Source organism: Misgurnus anguillicaudatus, chromosome 13, assembly GCF_027580225.2.
Source record: "Misgurnus anguillicaudatus chromosome 13, ASM2758022v2, whole genome shotgun sequence".
Lineage (NCBI taxonomy): Eukaryota > Metazoa > Chordata > Actinopteri > Cypriniformes > Cobitidae > Misgurnus > Misgurnus anguillicaudatus.
Window position 1 is genome coordinate 28890527 of NC_073349.2, and position 19359 is coordinate 28909885.

The 19359-nt window shown below is 34.2% G+C and overlaps 1 protein-coding gene across 4 annotated transcripts in view; it reads left to right on the top strand.

Moving 5' to 3' along the window:
* fyco1a (FYVE and coiled-coil domain autophagy adaptor 1a) overlaps positions 1-18347 on the top strand; it is a 47929-nt gene extending 29582 nt beyond the window's left edge. For 3 of the 4 annotated variants that reach the window (XM_073875536.1, XM_073875534.1, XM_073875535.1), the window contains exons 10-18: positions 2070-2188; positions 2432-2593; positions 5527-5685; positions 5818-6020; positions 8190-8325; positions 12366-12458; positions 12697-12907; positions 16696-16805; positions 17098-18347. In XM_073875536.1, coding sequence (XP_073731637.1) covers positions 2070-2188; positions 2432-2593; positions 5527-5685; positions 5818-6020; positions 8190-8325; positions 12366-12458; positions 12697-12907; positions 16696-16805; positions 17098-17173 — 1269 coding nt within the window. In that variant the 3' untranslated portion in view covers positions 17174-18347. The remainder of the gene's footprint in view (positions 1-2069; positions 2189-2431; positions 2594-5526; positions 5686-5817; positions 6021-8189; positions 8326-12365; positions 12459-12696; positions 12908-16695; positions 16806-17097) is intronic. The other variant, XM_073875537.1, reaches the window with a different exon arrangement.
* Positions 18348-19359: the final 1012 nt, after the last annotated feature.

The window sequence follows — 19359 nt, forward strand, 5'->3', positions numbered from 1 at the left end:
AATGGCAAGGTAATTTGAGAGACAATGATTTGCTTACAGCACCTAAGAAGCCCCATGGTGGGGAGCAGAAAGTCGCGCAAGTGTTGCGCTAATCACTCCGCCCAAGTAGCAGTGCTTCGCTTTCTGAGAATATAGATGGCTGTCTCTCATATGACCTTGTTACTTGTTCACGCTGTGACTATACAAATCACAACGTATAAATAGGAAAATGTTGGTGTTGTTTTGTCACTTATTGAGAACAGTATGCTAGCTGGAGCCATTTATTTCCAGTCTTTATGCTAAGCTAACGGTGGGTGTGTCAGACAGAGTTACGTCTGTTTCTCATATGACCTTGTTATTTGTTCACGCTGTGACTCTACAAATCACAACATATAAATAGAAAAATGTTGGCGTTATTTTGTCACTTATTGAGAGCAGTATGCTATCTGGAGCCATTAACTTCTGGTCTTTGTGCTAAGCTAGGCTAGCGATGGGTGCGTCAGAGAGATTTACGGCTGTGTCTCATATGACCTTGTTATTTGTACACGCTGTGACTAGACGTATCACAACATATAAATAGGAAAATGTTGCCGTTATTTGGTCACTTATTGGGAGCAGTATGCTAGCTGGAGCCATTTATTTCCAGTCTTTATGCTAAGCTAAGCTAACGGTGGGTGTGTCAGACAGAGTTACGGCACACACGGAGATGAAAAAGGTATGCTTGGACTTATCTAACTCTGGATCGGCGTGTTCCTTTAATGGATGTAACCACAAATCATACCAAATACCATGGTATTAAATACTTACCATATATTTACCATGGTATTTACATAGTGTTATTTGTTTATTCGTAATGCCATTCCAGTATCTATGGCCTTATTCACTCACAATCCACTCCTCACAAATTGATAAACATGTTAGGGGACGGGCAACTTGATGTGTCCATATACCTGACCTGCATGCTGTTGGCCTGTGGTATAAAACCTGGAGTACCCGGAGTAAACCCACGCTGACACACGGAGAACATGCAAACTTCACACAGAAATGCCAGCACCTACCCGGATCTCAAACCAGGGACCTTGTTGCTGTGAGGCAAGACAGGGCTACCCATTGAGTCACTGTGCCACCGTGCCACCCTGGTTTACATAGTGGTTTGAGGTACTAATTCAGTGGCACTGCCCCAAAAAAACATGGCACAAAGTTTTTTAACATGGTAGTATCTTGGTGTAAAAGGCTGTTAAGCTATTAAGCAAACAGCAGTTCATTTTGTAGATAGATTAAAAAACTCTGACATCTCTGACTTTTCATTTCTGGTGCGGCACAATCAATCTGTTGACAGACCCAATGAAGTCACATACAGACAGCCCTAATCATTTTATATCAGTTTGAGAATTGCATTGAAAATGAGCATCGATTTGCCTAAAGTGGTGATTATTATCTCGCTCTGCTCGCATGAACAAACCTGTAACAAAACTAATCACAAACGAAATATATACTGAAAATTGAGCAATTATTGAAGTGAAACACTATCCTACAATACAACACGGCTCTTTAGGTATCAACTTGCACTTAAAAGTACATCGAAGTTCAGATAAAAAGAAAAGCACATGAAAATGTGAAAAAATAAAAATAAAAGAATGACTTTGCTGTCAAGATCTGTCAGTCCATGAGGGATTTAATTGACATTTTATCATAAGAGCAGCGTTTAATCTCTAGCTTTTCACTTTAAAGTTATAATCATTTCAAAGTTTCTTTCATAGACAGAACTTATTCACGATATGAATACAAAGTGTTTATAATTAAGTAAAGAGAAAGTTATTACCAAAAATTTACATAAACCAATTTACAGAAGGGCGAGTGCACCCTAACGTATTTACTTTAAAAGGTTTATGCAAGTTTTAGCTTTCACACATGTTTACTCGTATTATGCCAGGTGCATGTGAAAGGATAGTCTGTGATATTGTAAGAAACATACCAGATGGAGTTGACCCCGTCTGCCCTTAATGTAGATACGACGTGGTTCTCAATGTAGGTGGTGTTCATAATGTTCTCATATATTTAGTTGTTTGTTTGTGTATATACACTTTCAGGGAATAAATCTCGAATACTCTCGACTGATAGCGGAGAAGGACTCGCACATAACTAATTGCGAAGCTTTGATCCGCGAGGGAGAGAATGAGACGCAGAAACTGCAGGAAAGTGTAATGAGGTAAACATTCAGACATACACGCATATCATAAAGGTTTAATGCTGTACAGGTAATGGATGTGCACATATAAAGCCAATGTGAATGCCAGTCTGGACTGCTTTTTACTTAATGCCAGTGCATCACTAATGGATTTCCAAATGGATCTTTATGATAAGCATCTTTGACTCTGGAAGTGATTCGGTTTTAGTAATTATCGGTTGGGTTGCATTTTAATGCATTAACATTTTTTTTCTCTTTTCTCAGCACCAAAGAGGCTCTTGGTGACGTACAGCATGAGAAGGACGAGTTGAAGCAGAAGTTGGATCAGGTCTTGATGGAGACTCAGAACCAGCAGCTCAGAATGGAGGCTGAGTTGGACGATCTGAGTCAAACCAAATGTAACCTGGAGGAGAGACTGATCGAGCTCATCCGGTATGTGCTGTATTCTGGATGTTTACATGTGCCTTAAATCTATTACTAACTATATTATCAGTGCTCTATAAAATAAACTGAATTGTTTTTATTACCTTAGAATGAGACATTTTTACCAACATATACATCCCCTTACATAAAATCACCATTTCACGCCACCACGTCTTCAGATGATGACGTGTTTGTCCTGTTGAAGCTACCGTAGCTTCTCTATGCACTATGCAATAATGGTGGTAGGTTGCAATTCACAGTCTCACCACTAGATGTTGCTAAAAACTCAGTGGACCTTTAAATGATATGTTTTTACCCTTATTTTTTACTAAATGAATGAAGTGGCAGCTATTTTAAAGTGCAACAAATAACACTGACTATCATCGTGCGTAGCTTCTCTATGCAACAATGATGTTTGGTTGCAATTCACAGTCTCACCACTAGATGTCGCTAAAACTCAGTGGACCTTTAAATGATATGTTTTTACCCTTATTTTTTTGCTAAATGAATGAAGTGGCAGCTATTTTAAAGTGCAACAAATAACACTAACTATCATTGTGCGTAGCTTCTCTATGCAACAATGATGTTTGGTTGCAATTCACAGTCTCACCACTAGATGTCGCTAAAACTCAGTGGACTTTTAAAAAATATGTGTTTACTCTTTTTTTTGTACTGAATGAAGTGTCAGCTATTTTAAAGTGCAACAAATAAGCTGACTGTCATTGTGCATAGCTTCTCTATGCACTATGCATCAATGTCAGTTGGTTGCAATTCACATCACTCATCACAAGATGCCGCTAAAAATCTACCCAGTAGACCTTTAAATTAAATGTTTACCCTTATTTTTTGTACTGAATGAAGTTTCAGCTATATCAAAGTGCAACAAATAATACTGACGCCCCAGTCACATTAGCTACAAGCGACAGAGACAGAGCGACAGGCTACCATTCATTTTCAATGGAAGTGGCCGTTTGCCAGCGACAAGCGACGAGCTCGCCGCTGCACGAGCAAGGCGGGGCCAAAATAGACAAGCAGGCTATTTTATGCAAATGCTGAGCGATGCAACAAAGCGACTGCCAATCAGAGTGAAGGAGCAGCGTGAAGTAGGTCTGTGGTCGAGTCTGAGAAAATAATTCAAGATGGCGAAAAATACGTATTTATGTATATATCTGATAAGTTTGGCATTTTATCTCATATATTTTGTTACTTTTATCGAGAAATAAATACTTTTAAATCCAAAAGCACCGTTCTTGTAACTTAACAATACCTCTAAAGTGACTTTTCATACCGCTTTGAGAAACTAGCCAAGGAACGCCCATCAAGCGAGTGCGTGTCGCTCGGTGTCGTTCACTTTTGTAGCTAATGTGACTGTAGGGTGACTGTCATCGTGCGTAGCTTCTCAATGCAACAATGATGTTTGGTTGCAATTCACAGTCTCACCACTAGATGTCGCTAAAACTCAGTGGACTTTTAAAAAATATGTGTTTACTCTTTTTTTAGTACTGAATGAAGTGTCAGCTATTTTAAAGTGCAACAAATAAGCTGACTGTCATTGTGCGTAGCTTCTCTATGCACTATGCATCAATGTCAGTTGGTTGCAATTCACATGACTCATCACAAGATGCCGCTAAAAATCTACCCAGTAGACCTTTAAATTATATGTTTACCCTTATTTTTTGTATTGAATGAAGTATCCGCTATATCAAAGTGCAACAAATAACACTGACTATCATCGTGCGTAGCTTCTCAATGCAACAATGATGTTTGGTTGCAATTCACAGTCTCACCACTAGATGTCGCTAAAACTCAGTGGACTTTTAAAAAATATGTGTTTACTCTTTTTTTTTGTACTGAATGAAGTGTCAGCTATTTTAAAGTGCAACAAATAAGCCGACTGTCATTGTGCGTAGCTTCTCTATGCACTATGTAACAATGTCAGTTGGTTGCAATTCACAGTCTCACCACTAGATGCCGCTAAAAACCCAGTGGACTTTTAAATTATATGTTTTTACCCTTAATTTTTGTACTAAATGAAGTGCCAGCTATTTTACAGTGCAACAAATAATGCTGACTGTCATCGTGTGTAGCTTCTCTATGCACTATGCAACAATGGGGGTTGGTTGCAGTTCACAGTCTCACCACTAGATGCCGCTAAAATTCTACCCAGTGGACCTTTAAATGATGTTTTACTGTTATTTTTTTGTACTGAATGAAGTGGCAGCTATTTCACAGTGCAACAAATAATGTCTCTCACCACTTTAATCTTGCATGCTGTATTATGCTACTTGCTTAAAAAAAGCTTCAGTCACAACTTCTTCTCTAAATCGCAAATCTTAACAGAGTTGGACCGAAAAGTAGAAGACAAAGTCAAAAAAGCTCAATTGCCACACCAGAAGTGTTTGACATATGCTGAAAACACATGCCAAACAGCTTGTTTGATAAAAAAACAGCTTGGTTCAGATGAAATTTATTCATACGATCCAGCAGCAGCTGTGACCTGACTGAATAATTTCTCTTCGCTATGAAATGAAAAGAAAATGACAAAGCCATTAAATGTGCATTAACACCCCGGGGAACCCCAGAAACCCAAGAGTGCATTCAATTCAGATCGACTAGAAAAAGTTATTTTCTTTCTCGTGTACTTTGACTAAAATTGTGCAGCTTGTTTTAAAGAGGTGTGCTATTACTGTCCTAAGTGATCAGACTGCTTTGAGCAGGCAGGTGATAAAACAGCAGAATGAATTTCATATTTAGGATTCCCATATCTGATGTCTTTGGATTGAGTTAATAAACAAGTAAACATCTCAACCACCTGATCGCAATTCACTGCCAACAGCTCACAACATCTTGGCAAGAAACCCCAACATCATAGCAATGAGTTTTTCATGGGCAAACAGCTCTCAACCACTTTTTTCTTCATCTTTGCTCTCTCTCTCCATCCGGGATAAAGATGCTCTGTGGCAGAAGTCGGATGCTTTGGAGTTTGAGCAGAAATTGAGAGCGGAGGAACAATGGTGGCTGGTGGATAAAGAGGCCACACGCTGCTTGGGCTGTCAGGGTCAGTTCACATGGTGGCTACGTCGACATCACTGCAGGTGAGATGGTGGTGAGAGATGAAATGAAGAAGCTACAATTCGCTGATTTATTTAAATATATACACTTGTTTCTCATTTAAGATTTTCTATAAATGCTTTTTGTTTTTCTTCACGTGCACTGTGTTTCTGCAGATTGTGTGGCCGTATATTCTGTTACTACTGCAGCAACAATTTGGCAATGACAAAAAATGGAAAGAAGGAGCGCTGTTGTCGCGAATGCTACACACAACACAATGCCGTAGTGGAGAGAGCGGAACTCAACAGCCAATCAGAAGATGACACATCTCCTCATAGAAACACTGCTAGCCAACCAACACCAGCACCTACAGTTACAGGTACACACACATACTTACACTCGTAAAAAATATTGTATAACAAATCCCCAAAACTTTTTTTTTTGATAAAAACATTCAGAAACTTCATATTGGATACTTTACACCAATGGTCTCCAACATGGTACCCGCATATAGTCTGTTTCATCCTATTTATATATATTTTTTCTGCTTATAAACTCTTAAATATGGGTATTTTTCTTTAAAAATACAAATTGTTTAGCAAAAAGCTGAAATAATTGCATTTTTGTGAAGGAATTCTGTTAAAGATCAGATTCAGAATGATTACACAAAGTTTAAAATTATTAAATAACGTTTTAGCCTTGTCATAAATAGAGTAAGTGCCATCTAGTGGATAATCGCGGTATTGCAGATTAATATAAAAATTCTTCAGAAACACTTTTTTTAATGCAAATGTTTTCTCTTAATTGACAAGATAACTTGTCAATGGTGGGGAAAGAGTTAATAGCCTTAATTTTAATATTTATTTATTACATATTTTTATATTTCTTTGGCTTCTTTTATGCATGTTAACATTTTAAACTATGATTAAACATATCAACAAGTAAAATAGTGCTGGGCAAAGGTTAATCGCGATTAATCGCATACAAAATAAAAGTGACTTTTGCATTATATATAAGTGTGTGTGTTGTGTGTAATTTTTATTTATATATTAATACACACACATTCATGTATGCATTTAAGAAACATTTACATGTGAATATATTCTATACGATATATATATAAAAAAAGAATGTGTGGGGTTTTATATATACATAATAATTACACACAGCACAAACTCATTACTTTTATTTTTTATTTTGTATGAGATTAATGTAGATTAATCTATGCCCAGCTCTTTTATATATATATATATATATATATATATATATATATGTGTGTAAATATATGTGTGTAAATATATATGTAAATATATATATATATATATATATATATATATATATATATAATAAATTCTGAAATTAATATATGTATGTGTGTGTGTGTGGTGAACTATACATAATAATTACACACAGCACACACACATATATTATGCCAAAAAAAAAAACACTTTTATTTTGTATGTGATTAATCACGATTAATCTATGCCCAGCAATAAAAATAAAATACAATCAAGTAAAACAATAAAAAAGTTTTGTGTAGACCATATCAAAAAAGTAGCCCTCCACATTGTTTTATCCATTGTGGAAGCCCTTTCTCCCAAAACGGTTGGAGACCCCTGTTTTACACCTTTCTTTTTTGTCTTATATCATCTTTAAATAAGGGCTGAAAACTAAAGTTACAGCTTTACATTTGATTGAGACAACCGTCAAACTCTGAAATACATTGTTCAGCTTAGTGTTCAACATTTGCACATGAAGAATGTTAAAGGCGGAGTCCACGATGTTTGAAAAACGCTTTGGAAAAGAAGACGGGCCGACTACCAAAACACACTTATAGCCAATCAAATCAAATCAAATGCCGGGTTGCGTATGTGTGGGGCGGGTCTATCAACAGAAGGTCCAGATTCTATTGGGGTAGGGGCGTGTTTGTTTAGATGATTTCAAATATCAACATTTGCTTTCAAACATCATGGACTCCGCCTTTAAAAGATGAAATACAGGAATAAATATTTTTTTGTCTGTATTTTAGTATGAATATGTTAACTTAAACTAGTATGCCCCAATTTCACATTTAGAAGTTATAAGCATTTAAAACTTACAATTTCACTTTTTTGCCAACACAAATAAAAAATGTATGACATCATTCTGCACTTTCTCATCAGATTCCAGGCTCAGAGGTAAACACTATTGGCTATTTTCAAAGGAGGAAGAGCCACTCGATATGTTTTCCCCTAACGTCCCGTTTAAGTGAAAATGATGTCAACACATTGAACAAAGCTGTGCATTTTAAGGCTTTTCAGATGTCTATGTGCTACTTTAGCTGAGAATGTTAATTAGAAACTTTATGAGCCACTAAACCTTGCCCATATTCAGAGTTGTGTCTAGAAGGGATACGGCAGTTTTTTATCCTAATCCTAACACCTCGCGAGATTGAAGGCGTAGCAGTATCCCATCTTGCTAAAACCCATTTTCGGCCCTCTCTATCATGCAAAAGTCTATAGGTTGATGTCATTGTGACTTTGATAACTTCCTGTGTTGTGTGATCCAGTGACAGATCCAGTTGAGAAGGATGATGGGGTGTTTGACATCATAACAGAAGATGAAGTGAACGAAGTCTACGACAGCGACTCGCGCACCACCACTGAGTCACATGAGGAAGGAGATGGGGAACAAACAGGAGATGTGTAAGCATCTAAAACACTTAAAGGAATATTCCATTTTCTTAAAAGAAAAATCCAGATAATTTACTCACCACCATGTCATCCAAAATGTTGATGTCTTTCCTTGTTCAGTCGAGAAGAAATTATGTTTTTTGAGGAAAACATTGCAGTATTTTTCTCATTTTAATGGACTTTAATAGACACCGACAATTAACACTTAACTCAACACGTAACAGTTTTTTTTTCAATTCATAAGGGTCAGTTTTTTACATTGAAATGTATACATTATCTGAAAGTCAGAATAAATAAGAATAAATAATAAATGAGCTTTTCTATTGATGAATGGTTTGTTAAAATAGAATAGGGTTAACTATTTTTAATTTTTCAATAATTTTGACCCATACAATATATTATTGGCTATTGCTACATATGAAGAGTTTGGTTCCAAAACGCAACACACACTTTTTTTAAATTGTCAGTATATATGGTCAGTATTAAAAAGTAAATTCTTAATTTTTTCGCAAAATCCGATATCCGCCGTGTAATTCTGTCATATTTTCTTCCTTTTCTCCCAAACCACGACAAACGCCAGTCCTCTTTCATTGCACTATAAATCCGCTCAACCAATCACAGCGCACCATTCCACGCATTGTAAACATTAATGGCGGCGTGTTGAATACACAGAATCCTAGTTTTCCTCATATACTTTGTACATCGTCATCAACAAACAAAAACAAAATAATACTTTTGATGGCATTGATAAACCTGTGATGGTAAGCCATCAAAATCAAATAATTTATGTGAGAGGCACTCGGGGAAGGAAAAATGCCGGCTGTTGCTTGTTCTCACACGACAGCATCTGCAGGCTTCTGTCATGCTAACACATTGACCCCAGAGGATCTTATGAAAAACTTAGGGCTCTATCTTAGACCCGGCGCAATGCACGACGCAAGTGTATTTTGTTAGTGTCCACCCTGCGCAATGATCATTTTCACGTTTAGCGCCACGTTGTTTAAATAGCAAATGCATTTGCACCCCCTTTTGCGCCCATGGGCGCTCTGGTCTGTAAACGAGGTGTGTTCAGGCGCATTGTTGGCGCGTTGCTATTTTGAGGCAACTAAAATAGACTACGCCATTGACCAACAAAAACCTGGGCGCAATATGTTTTTTGTTATTTAAAGAGCGCATTAGTAATATGCGCCTATAAACGGGACGACAACGCGGGTTTGCTTATCACATGCGCAGTAACACAAAAACGGTTTTAAATATGAAAGATTAAAGGATTGAATGTAAAAGATTATTATTGAGTCTCTTGGACATAAATGAGGACTAATTATGAGACGTTAGAAGGCACAAAGAGCTGCTTCACCTGTAGCCTGGTAAGTAAATAAATGCTTTGCTTTAAACAAATGCATTTGTTTTTAAATATTTTTTAAATGCTACCTCACGGATTTATTTTATATAATGACACTGTAGCTGTGGATATGGTGAGATGAGAAACATTTTTAAGTAATGCTTAAAAAAAACTTGTGACGCTGTCCAAGTGCTTAAAGGAGAGCCGTTTGTAAATTCTTCATCTCCTGTTTGTTACAAATAAAGTATTTTTAAAATACAAACCTTTTCTTACATACTTGTAAATTATTTTTGATGATATTGGATAAACCATTTTTCCCGTCGTTAAATTATCAAGTGGATTCGGACACCCCTATTTAGACGTTGCGCTGTGTGCTTTAGACAATGCGCTTAGATCGTTAAATTAGGGCCCTTAACATTATTTTACTCAAAGTCAACAAAAATGAATGCACATTTATATATTGATTCAATAAATTTATAGCATTTTGCTGAAAAAATTATCCGTTTTTATAATAAATCTTTAACAAAATCAAATTATGTATTTGAATTTTTAATGTTTTTATAACCTAAAGATGCTATGTGAAAGTTTGTAACAGAAAATAGTGGTTTTCATCTTGTCACTTTCTTGGTATAGAAAACACATTTTTGTCAAAATGGATGTATTGCGTTTTGGACCCAATCTCTTCATATATACCCGTGTGACTGGTTTTGTGGTCCAGGGTCACATTTGTTTATTTCTTATATTAACCTACACAATTGTTTGAACAAAGCATTTGACTAGCAATATTAAAATGTAATGTGTACATTTCCATACCCACACAATCACACAAAAACTCTGAATGCTCAGTTTGCAGCAAGATACTTCACTATCAGTTGATATGTGATGTTTTTATAAATAAGTGTGAGACACAGACAGGAGAGGTGACGCAGGGCACCCGATGACTGTCAATTTATGCATTTCTTGTTGTCTTGCATACATTTTCTAAAATGTGTCACTGTGACTTGAGTGTCTGTGTGATATATAATTTTATAGGCATCATTTGTTTCCACTGGGCGTGAACGAGACTTCTCAATAGAAAATAAATGACATCCCTGTTAGGAGTAAATTATCCCTTGATGCTCCGAGTGTCGTTGACGTGATTATAAAAATCTGCAGTATGCAAAATGTTTATATATATGCTGTTATTCATAAAGTAATTAATAAAATAAAATAATAAAAACAAAGAATGTAGGGTAACACTACAATAAGGGTGTATTTGTTAAAATTAGTAAGTTAAGCATTAGCTAACATAAACTAACAATGAGCGATATAGTTTATGAGAATTTTTAATATTTAACAATGTTATTTTATACCAATACAATAGTGTGCCATAAAAGTTGCAGGGGTATATTTGTAGCAATAGCCAACAATACATTGTTTGAGTCAAAATTTTGCCAAAATTATTAGGATATTAAAGGTGTAGCGGATGATTTTTTCCAATTTTAGAAAAGAACTGCCTTCTCCACTTTTTTAAAAAATGCAATTACGCAACACTCATGATTGACAACTAGAAGGACCAATAGTCTTGATGATCCACCCGGAAAAAGAAAATCCTCCGCAATACCTTTAAAGGATTAGTTCATTTTCTTAAAAGAAAAATCCAGATAATTTACTCACCACCATGTCATCCAAAATGTTGATGTCTTTCTTTGTTCAGTCGAGAAGAAATTATGTTTTTTGAGGAAAACATTGCAGGAATTTTCTAATTTTAATGGACTTTAATAGAGCCCAACATTTAATACTTAACTCAACACTTAACAGTTTTTTTTAACAGAGTTTCAAAGGACTATAAACAATCCCAAACGAGGCATAAGGGTCTTATCTAGCGAAACGATTGTCATTTTTGACAATAAAAATAAAAAATATGCTCTTTTAAACCACAGCTTTTCGTCTAGGTCCGGTCCAGCGTGACCTAACGTAAATGCTTAGTGACGTAGGGAGGTCACGTGTTACATATATAAAACGCACATTTGCGGATCATTTTAAACAATAAACTGCCACAAAGATATTAATTAGTATCAGTTGACATACAACAACGTAGGAACGGTCCTCTTTCAACACACTTGTAAACACTTGCGTTCGTCCTCTGTGACCTCTTGACGTCATGACGTATTGCGTGGGGGTCAGCTGGCGCATCACGACCGGATCTAGACGAGAAGTTGTGCTTTAAAAGTGTATATTTGTTATTTTTATGGTCAAAAATGACAATCGTTTTGCTAGATAAGACCCTTATGCCTCGTTTGGGATTGTTTATAGTCCTTTGAAACTCCGTTGAAAAAAACTGTTAAGTGTTGAGTTAAGTATTACATGTTGGGCTCTATTAAAGTCCATTAAAATGAGAAAAATCCTGCAATGTTTTCCTCAAAAAAAACATAATTTCTTCTCGACTGAACAAAGAAAGACATCAACATTTTGGATGACATGGTGGTGAGTAAATTATCTGGATTTTTCTTTTAAGAAAATGGACTAATCCTTTAGGTAAAGATTATGTTACATGAAGACATTTTGTAATTGTATTTATTATTAATAATATGTGTTGCTAAGGACTTCATTAAAGGCGATTTTCTTAATATTTTCACCCTTACATTCCAGATCTGTGATTATTGTCTATCATTGTGACAATAAGCAATAATGTCGAGTAATAAGTTTGTGATGTTTGCTTTTGTTACAGCAACACCTCCAGTGAGATAAACACAGACGAGCAAGAGGAAATCTTGACTATATATGATTCAGAAATCAACCTTCTGAAGTCAGGAGAACTTACGTTAGTACATCCACACACGTTTGCTTTTACTATATCAGTGAGGTCATTTCATTTTTATTCTTTAAACTCAATCCTCATAGATACATTAGATGTAAAGATAAAAATGTATTATAAGACCTCATAAATGAAATGTTACCGAGACTGTTTGGCCCTCACAAGTAGAGTTCAACCTGTACACACGCACTCCATCTAGTGTCCTGTTATTACTGTTGTTGATTCTGTCTCTGTTTTTGTGTAGAGTCTCTGTGCCTTTAAATATAGATGAGATTTCTCAGTTTGGCGATGGTTCCCGTGAGCTGTTTGTCAAGTCAAGTTGCTATAGCGCCATTCCAATCACCACCACCGACCGCGGCCCCATCATCAGCTGGGTCTTCTCCTCAGAACCAAAGAGCATCTCTTTTACTGTGGTGTACAGAGAGACACTTGATACACCTGTCGAGCAGGCAAAGGTAAAACACACACACACACTTTCACAATAATTGTGTTTCCATTATACTTTTGTGCAAATAGGTACATTTCGCAAAAGCTCACATGAAGTGGTTTTTAAAGATAATAATATCTTTATTTTTTATAGCGCCTTTTAAACTCATTTCTCAAAGCGCTTAACATAAGCAAAAAGTTAGATATATAAAATAGACATGGTGATAAAAAAAACACATAACGTAGGTATAAAACAATGGAAGTAAAAAATTAAAAGGAAGAATAAATAAAAGTAAATTAAAAAAACAATTAAAAGTAACACATTTGAAAAGTAACAAGATATTTGGAAAAGGTATTTTTTGCCCAATGTGTCTTATAACAACACCTCATACGTGGCCGCTTCCAACTATAAGGGACTTTCCTTGCAATTACTGCTAGGATACCATGCCTGTGTCTCCTTTAATTAAAAATAATAGCTTGTGTAGTGGCTGTGATATACATAAACCTACCAACATTCAACGGCATGATTTTTTAATGACCTATGGTAAGAGGAAAAATTACATTTTAGTCACATAACACTGGTTAATGGAAATGATGGTATTTTGCCATATTAGTTTTCCATTTTCTTCATATTTTTACATTTTTCATAATTTTTTAAAATGTTTTTCAATAATTATATCAAGAGGAAAATATTTCGTTTTAGTCGAATAACAATGATGTTATTTCGCAATAGTTTTAAAAAAAAATTCATATTTTTCTTATTTTTAACTCATTCCCTGCCAGCCATTTTTTGAAAAGTTGCCCACCAGCATTTTTGTGATTTTCACAAAAGTTTCACAAAATGCCTTTCAGGAAAATTTTCTTCTAAAAATATTGATTTTTTAAAATGTTTTTCAATAATTATATAAAGAGGAAAATATTTTGTTTTAGTTGAATAACAACGATGTTATTTCGCAATAGTTTTTAAAAAATTCATATTTTAAAATGTTTTTCAATAATTATATAAAGAGGAAAATATTTTGTTTTAGTTGAATAACAACGATGTTATTTCGCAATAGTTTAAAAAAAAATTCATATTTTAAAATGTTTTTCAATAATTATATCAAGAGGAAAATATTTCGTTTTAGTCGAATAACAATGATGTTATTTCGCAATAGTTTTTAAAAAATTCATATTTTTCTTATTTTTAACTCATTCCCTACAAGCCATTTTTTGAAAAGTTGCCCACCAGCATTTTTGTGATATTTACAAAAGTTTTACAAAATGCATTTCAGGAAAATTTTCTTCTAAAAATATAGATTTTTTAAAATGTTTTTCAATAATTATATCAAGAGGAAAATATTTCGTTTTAGTCGAATAACAATGATGTTATTTCGCAATAGTTAAAAAATTCATATTTTTCTTATTTTTAACTCATTCCCTGCCAGCCATTTTTTGAAAAGTTGCCCATCAGCATTTTTGTGATTTTCACAAAAGTTTCACAAAATGCCTTTCAGGAAAATTTTCTTCTAAAAATATTGATTTTTTAAAAATGTTTTTCAATAATTATATAAAGAGGAAGATATTTTGTTTTAGTCGAATAACAACGATGTTATTTCGCAATAGTTTTTAAAAAATTCATATTTTTCTTATTTTTAACTCATTCCCTGCCAGCCATTTTTTGAAAAGTTGCCCACCAGCATTTTTGTGATTTTCACAAAAGTTTCACAAAATGCATTCCAGGAAAATTTTCTTCTAAAAATATAGATTTTTTAAAATGTTTTTCAATAATTATATAAAGAGGAAAATATTTCGTTTTAGTCGAATAACAATGATGTTATTTCGCAATAGTTTAAAAAAAATCATATTTTAAAATGTTTTCAATAATTATATCAAGAGGAAAATATTTCGTTTTAGTCGAATAACAATGATGTTATTTCGCAATAGTTTTTTAAAAAATTCATATTTTTCTTATTTTTAACTCATTCCCTGCCAGCCATTTTTTGAAAAGTTGCCCACCAGCATTTTTGTGATTTTCACAAAAGTTTCACAAAATGCCTTTCAGGAAAATTTTCTTCTAAAAAGATGGACTCGAGCAGCTGTGAGATGCTGGCAGCCGCGGGAGCAGCATTCAGTGTTGCCAGATCCCATTGTGAAAATCCTGTTTAGACGTAGGGCCCTATTTTAAAGATCTGAAACGCAAGTGCGAAGCGCAAAGCGCAAGTGACTTTGTGGGCGGATCTTGGGCGCTGTTGCTATTTTCCCGGCGGGAAAGCACTTCAAATAAATAAACAAACAAACAAACAAAACGGGGAAAAAAAATCACCTGTACAAATGAAGTCCTTAGCAACACACATTACTAATGATAAATACATTTTTGATATATTTACTGTTGGAAATTGACAAAATATCTTTATGGAACACAATCTTTACTTAATATCCTAATAATTCTTGACATAAAAAATCTATAATTTTAACCCATACAATAAAATCAGTATTGTATCAGGTCAGCATTAAAATATCAATTCTTAATTTTACGCAAAAACTGATAACCGCCGTGTTATTCTGTCATCTTTTTTCCTAAAACGCGATAAACGTCAGTCCTCCTTCTCTGCAGAATGCAATAAATTAAGTTTTAGTCACATAACACTGGTTAATGGAAATTACGTCTTTTTTTGCCATATTAGTTTTCAATTTTCTTAATTTTCTTTATATTTTTTACATTTTTAATAAAACATATTTAAAATGTTTTTCGATTATTATATTAAGAGACAAATATTTTGTTGTCGCATAACAATGATGTTATTTCACAATAGTAAAAATATCATATTTTTCTTATTTTTACTCATTCCCCGCAAGCCATTTTTGAAAAGTTGCCCGCCAGCATTTTTGTGATTTTCACAAAAGTTTCACAAAATGCCTTCCAGGAAAATGTTCTTCTAAAAATATATAAACATACAAACATAACCAATGAAAGAACAAACCCTCTGTTTCAAACAAACAATAAATAAATAAACAAACAAACAAACAAAACGGGAAAAACTTGTTTCATTCTATCTATTTTTTTTCTTAAATCTGGGTATTTTTTGGCTAAAAGCTGAAATAATTGCATTTTTGAGAAGGAATTTTAATAGAGAGTAGATTCAGAATGATTTTCAAAACATACACAGAGTTTAAAATTAGTAAATAACATTTTGGCTTCAGTTTTTTTCATAAATTGGGTAAAACATCTAGTGGATTATCGCGGTATTGCAGATTAACATGAAAATTCTTCAGAAACACATTTTTTTTAATTCAAATGTTTTCTCTTAATTGATGAGATAAGTCGTCAATGGCGGGGAAAGAGTTAAAAATATATATTGCAAAAGTTTAGCGATAATTCTATTATGTTTATTATAATAATTATTAGTATAATACACTAAATGCTGAAGTATAGTTTTATTTATGTGTACATTACTCTAACGCACAGCCTTGCTAGTTTATTTGACTCATACGTGTACACAAACGTTCAACGCATGTGCATTGTGACAATGCAAAGCATCTCCTGATCTACATACTACATTCTTCTGTTTACACATGCACAACCTACGCAAACAAACTATTCTCATGACGAAATTTGCATCATGCGCACTGCACGCATACCCGCGCGTATGCATAAAAACTGGACTATACTATTAACTTAAGCATTAAAGTTCACATGTACAGTAATCCATAAATTTGATCATTATCTACAATCTAGAATATCATAGATACATGGATTCAAACAATTCATTTTTAATCAATCTTACAATATTTCAACATTTTAATCTGGTGTCTCTCTGCTGTGTCTTTGTTTTAGGTCCTGATACCGTTGACCCGCTGTAACTCGCACAAAGAGACCATACGGGGTCAACTGAAAGTCCGTAATCCTGGAATCTACATGCTCATATTTGACAATTCTTTCTCCAGGTACAGGTGATATTTTACCCTGCAGGGAGTCTGTGGATGTACTTTCTCTTTTATCTGAATATCTGTCTTTTTAAATAATAGTATAATGCTTGCCGCAGAGTACCGAGAATTGAAAATGACTACCATGAATTAGATTTTATTTCCCTCTTTCTGCCTATTGGAAATAAATTGCACACCTTAAGTTGCAAATGCTCATGTTCTGTGAACTTCTTTGTATGGTATTAATAGCAATTATTTGTAAAGACAGATCAATGCAGCCAATATTTTCTCCTTGTCTGTTGTGTTTTTACAGATTTCTTTCCAAGAAGGTCAACTACCACCTCACCATTGAGAAGCCAATAGTCTATGATGGAAGTGACTTCCCATAGATTTGCCATTCGTTTGTTTGTTTTATCTTTATTTATTTTAAACCTCTTTGAGTTTTAGTTGAGTTTGTTTTAGTTGAGTTTTATATATTTTGTCTCTTATAGATTGAATTAGATCTGTTGCAGTTTTGACAATATATGTCCCTACATGAAGACAATTGTTTTTATCAGTGATACAGATTGATTTGTAGCAAACCTGAAAGATCCTTGCCATTTTCTGCGTTGTAAAACAGCCACAAAATAAGCTAGTTGTTGTTGTTTGCCATCATTTTACACTACATTTTCATTACAGTTTAACAGATGGCAATGGTTACAATATTAAATCTGAGCCATGTTAAACCTCTGTCCGGTGTTAGGACATAAACGAAATAAAATAAAAAACTAAAATATGATGATAAATATGCTGTGTAAATGGCAATAAGCATCTAATGATAAGCCCTGACTTGTCACTGTAAGGAAAACACTATTATTATACACATTATATATGCAGAATGTATACATGCAAATGTGTCACTTTGTTGATTTGTTTACTGCATACAATACGTTTGAATTGAATACATCATTATTTTCTTTGTTAATTTAAACTTCATATTCATTTAGCACTTTTGCATCATATTTTTCGTAACACTAATGTCATGTTTTTTTTTTTTAGAAATAATGGACTTGTGATGTTAGCGTCACTTTGATCTCATCCAGAATGTTCGTCTCATTTCAGTTTCATGAGTCAATTAGACGCTAATTGTTGTGACAAACTTTGGTCCTGAAACATTGTGACTGTTAACTGCGGGTTTAATGAACACATTTTTAATCACTTTGAATGCAAGACACACATTTTCAGGGTTAGGGTTCATTTATAATTTACTCGGTGACAAAGCAAAACTAAACTGCTGCTTTAATGAAGATCTGTTTATATATTTATAAGACATCTCAGTGATTGAACTCTCTATGTGCAATTTTAAATATTTTCTTAATGGGTCTTGTACTTTTTGAGAAGTCAAATGGTATTTTGAATTAATTGGATCTACTTTTAAAGTAATTTTAAATGCTTTTTAGAAAATTGTTGAATGTCACAGACGTATGTGTTCATCTATGCAATCACAAGTTGATGTCTACAAATCGCAAACCTTTTAAGTGTAATAAAGTTTGATGTTTTAATAAATTCATTATTTTGAAATAATTGACTGAAATATGTCAAATGGTTCGTCTTAACTTGTGTATTTATTAGAGGAAAGGTAAGACGGTGATTTCTTAACGCACATTATCATCAGTCTTTCCCAACCGTTGCATCATTAGGATGTTATTGGTAGTCGACTGAATTTAAATCAAGTCTTTTGTTAATGATTAAAATATGTAAAAAATGATTCAAAAAACAATTGGGTCTTTGAACTTGCAACATGAATGACTTCCTTTTAACATATTTTTCAAAAGATGTGGTTACATGGGGATAAAACACAAAAAGCTTTTAATCCAGCTTTATGAACTTGTACCATCAGCACCTCATCTAGTATTTTGTTAGATTGGTTTAGCACTGTTGATTTACTGGACTGAATGCCACATGCACCCCATCTGTCCTCTGATATGAGTTCATGCTTTGTAATTTGCAATCTGCTCACAAGATCTCTATAGAGACCCATCTCAAATACTCTGAAGTTATAAATGTTAAAAATTTGTAATGTCTCAATTATGTGCTTTTATAATCACACAGGTATAATTGTAAAACGTAATGTTCTGTAAAATATGCATTACCAACTCTGTCTAAAAAATAGTCAAAATATGAGCCCTTGATGTCCCTTGGGCAGTACCCTGTAAAAAGATCCTAAATTTTGTATCATTAGGTACAGATAATTACACATTTGGTAACAATATGTACCTTTAAGCTGTCTATATGAACCCACAAAGATACAAAAAAATCTTTGGGTCCAAAGCTGTACTTTTTGAAGACATTTTTTAAGTTAAAGCTTGTTCAAATGCTTGATTCTGATTGGCCAGTTGCAACATTTGCAGGTTTGTTATGTAAGGGATAATGTAGAGGCAGCCGGTAGTTATCGGGAAATAAGCCCTGACAGTGTGATCAGGAGCCGACGCAAAGCGGAGGGTCTTGTATCACACTGAAGGGGCTTATTTACCCGACAGCTACCGGCTGCCTCTACATTATCCCGCTTATTACACGGCTACTTGCCACATAAGAA